Source organism: Musca vetustissima, unplaced genomic scaffold (assembly GCF_032173495.1).
Source record: "Musca vetustissima isolate MV318-11 ecotype Yass unplaced genomic scaffold, APGP_CSIRO_Mvet_v1 utg4512, whole genome shotgun sequence".
Classification (NCBI taxonomy): Eukaryota; Metazoa; Arthropoda; class Insecta; order Diptera; family Muscidae; genus Musca; species Musca vetustissima.
This window is the reverse complement of record NW_026880922.1, coordinates 152,437-155,704: the sequence shown is the minus strand read 5'-3', so window position 1 is coordinate 155,704 and position 3,268 is coordinate 152,437. Positions and strand designations below refer to the sequence as shown.

Here is a 3,268-nt window from a genome sequence, read left to right as displayed (position 1 = left end):
ACATCGAATTCAAGTAAAATTACCCATTTTGGCAGTTAATCGAGACATCAGCTGCGCTAAATGGACTACATATTAATTGTGCCATGGTCCGGACTATGGAACTTTACCTTAAATATTCTTCAAAAAATACCCTTTTGGACTTGGAAATCCACGCCTTGGTAGCACTTTAAGAAAAACAATTTTAAAGAAAATACATGTTAACAAATTTTTAAGTTATCTCCTTGTCCTTGAAAAAATATTCTTTTAAAAAACACACACCGTTGTAGGATATTTGCTTCTTTTAAAAGATTATAGGACCTTTGAAAAATTGCATATAATAAACGGGAGGTATGTTAGGATTTTAAAGATGTTACTTTAAAAAATTTCGTTTAAAATATCAACGTAGTTGATGGACCTTAAAAATCTTTCAAAAAAATATTCACGTATATGGTCTAATTTTTATTTTCACAAAAACCCTGGATATCCCAAATTGTATTATTACAGAAATCAATAGAAAAAATCAAAATCTACAGTCTCTTCACTTTCCAGCAGCTGCCTCACGCGTAGCACTCATAACACCTTTGATGCGTGTACACAATGCCTCGGCACCCTTAATATTAACCTCATCATAATCGGGTAATGTTTTCATGCGTTCCATCCATGCCACAGTCAAGGGATATTTTTCAGCGCTGACCGGCAGCAGCAAATTCAAAGTAACCAGAGTGGTATTAATCGAAATATCGGCCACAGTCATTTCATCACCAACCACATATTTTCCTTTTGTGAGGAATGCTTCCAAGAAACTATAGGCATTTTCACAGAGAGTAATTGTTTTCGGATTAAAATCACCTTCACCGCCATAAATGTTGCGGGCCTGAAAGGGAAGAGGGGAATTTTTTTATAATTCACAATTTTTTATATTTTCTTTGAAGAGATACTAACCACAATATCCTTGATTACTTGAAATAGCACACCATTCTCATAGTGCATACGATGATCAATGTGAGCTCGGGTTTTCAAATCCTTTGGATAGAGTTTGTCATCCTTGGCATATTTACCAACCATAAAACAGATAATGGCGTGACTGAAAATATAAAGAAAGAAAATCAGATCTGAACAAATATTCTTTAAAAAAAATTCAAGCCTTGGCGGGACCTTTAAAAAATATTTTAAATAATACAAGACCTTTAAAAATGGTTTCTTGAAAAATCCACGCCTTTTTGGACCTTTAAAAATATTTTTTAAAGAATCCACGCCTTGGTATGATGATTAAAAAATAATATTTAAAAGATCCATGCCTTGGTAGGATGATTAAAAAATAATTTTTAAATTGCGCTCAAGAACCTCAAAATACCGAAAAATGGGGGTGCCCTTAAATGGGGGCTACCAGAAAAGGTGGACCGATATTTATAATTTTCAGTAGAGATATTTGGTACCCAATAAGAACCCAATGTACCAAATTACAGCGAATTCGGTTGAAAAGCGAGCTCAAGAACCCCAAAATACCGGAAATTGGTGGGTACCCTTATATGGGGAATATGTGAAAAAATTTACCTATATTTATAATTTTTTGTGGAGAGATTTGGTACCTATTAAGAACTCAAAATACTAAATTACAGCCGATTCTGTGGAAAAATACGATAAAAACCCCCAAAATTCTGAAAAATAGGAGGTACCGTTATATGGGGGCTACCAGAAAAAGTGGACCTATATTTATAATTTTTTGTGGATACATTTAGTACCCAATAAGAACCCAATGTACCAAATTTCAGCGTATTCGGTTGAAAAACGCGCTAAGGAACCCCAAAATACCGAAAATTGGGGGGTACTGTTATATGGGAGCTATACCTAAACGTGGACCGATATATCCCATCTTCGAACTTGACCTGCCTGCAGACAAAAGACAACCCTATGCAAAATTTCAGCACCCTATCTCAATTCCTTCAGAAGATAGCGCGATTACAACAGACGGACAGACGGACGGACATGGCTAGATCGTCTTAGAATTTTACCCTAATCAAGAATATATATACTTTATAGGGTCGGAAATGAATATTTCGATGAGTTATAAACGGAATGACAAAATTAATATACCCTCCATACTATGGTGGAGGGTATAAAAAATCCATGCCTTGGTACATCTATTTAACACACATTTTTCTTCGGGTGTATTGTTATTATAATTTTGTGCATTCGACTCTCTTCGTCTGGGGGTTCTCTTTTGCAGATTTCTCTCCCTCCCGAAAGAAAAAAATCTGTTTGACAACAGTTCAACACATGTTCTGCTGATTGACACATTCGCACACTCACCTGTCAATGTACACTTCACCGTCGGTATCCACAAAAACCGGTATCTGATGTTGGGGATTTAACTGCAACAAAAAAACCAAACAACCAAAATATAAACATGAAGAAATGTAATACGATTTTTGTGGTCGGTTTTGCCCTTCTGGCGAACTATTATTTCCTGGGAACTCTTTGGGGCTGAGTAACCTCTACGTGCTTACCTTTAGAAATTCTTCACTCAGATGTTCTTTTTGCGAGAAATCAACAAATCTGAAATATGTATACAATATATAATTATATAAGTATATCGTGTGTTTAGCAAAAAATTCTGTTTGCATACTTCAAATCCAAATCGAGACCAATCAACTTAGCTGTTATCATGCAAGCCCTGGCCGGAGGACTAAATAGAGCATAGTACAGAGTTGGTTTGTTGCTCATTGTAGCTGTTTTTGTGTTATTACAAATGGATTCCTAGTTGTTGTTGTTTTTGTTAAAATCGAAACAACTTGGCGTTTGTATTTTAGCGACCGAGAACGTTCTAAGAGCTTTGAATGTTGAAATGCAACTGATTCGCAAACGAAAATGTGTTGGCACTCGCAGATGTTTGTATGCCACTATTCGATGGGATTCTATGAGAGAGAAAGAGTACATTGAGGCTCCCATTGGGAGCCAAAGTTTGGGTCTCTTGACAATACTCTTATCTATACTAATAAAAGAGTAAAGTGATTGACTGACTGACTGACAGATTTTACGATTCATCAACCCTCAGACGAAACGGCTGAAGCTAGAATCTTGAAATTTTGGTTGAGGGTCACTCTTGGTCCAAATGTGACAGGCTGGGTTTTTGGAAATTCGTACTATAACGGTACGAAAAGTACTAAAAGGTACTAAATGTGATACCATTTGTATTTGGCGAACCGGTGGAGCTAGAACTCTGAAATGTGGTTTGGTGGTCGTTGATGGAGTGTTTTTTGTTTAGAAATTCGAACTATAACTATCCGAA

General features: G+C 36.1%; 1 protein-coding gene across 1 annotated transcript; it reads right to left on the bottom strand.

The window, feature by feature from the left end:
* Positions 1-505: 505 nt before the first annotated feature.
* On the bottom strand, positions 506-2,718 carry LOC133326873 (glutathione S-transferase 1). The gene is made up of 5 exons (XM_061535485.1): positions 2,606-2,718; positions 2,487-2,535; positions 2,290-2,351; positions 922-1,063; positions 506-853 (listed from the first exon to the last, which is right to left on the bottom strand). The coding sequence occupies exons 1-5, from the start codon at positions 2,701-2,703 to the stop codon at positions 518-520; spliced, it is 687 nt and encodes a 228-aa protein (XP_061391469.1). The 5' UTR covers positions 2,704-2,718; the 3' UTR covers positions 506-517.
* Positions 2,719-3,268: the final 550 nt, after the last annotated feature.

Coding starts and splice junctions, on each gene's coding strand:
- LOC133326873 (XM_061535485.1), bottom strand. CDS start 2,703: ATGAGCAACAAACCAACTCTGTACTATGCTCTATTTAGTCCTCCGGCC. Junction 2,352..2,486: donor TGAGTGAAGAATTTCTAAAG/GTAAGCACGTAG, acceptor TTTTTGTTGCAG/TTAAATCCCCAACATCAGAT. Junction 1,064..2,289: donor GGTGAAGTGTACATTGACAG/GTGAGTGTGCGA, acceptor TTATATTTTCAG/TCACGCCATTATCTGTTTTA.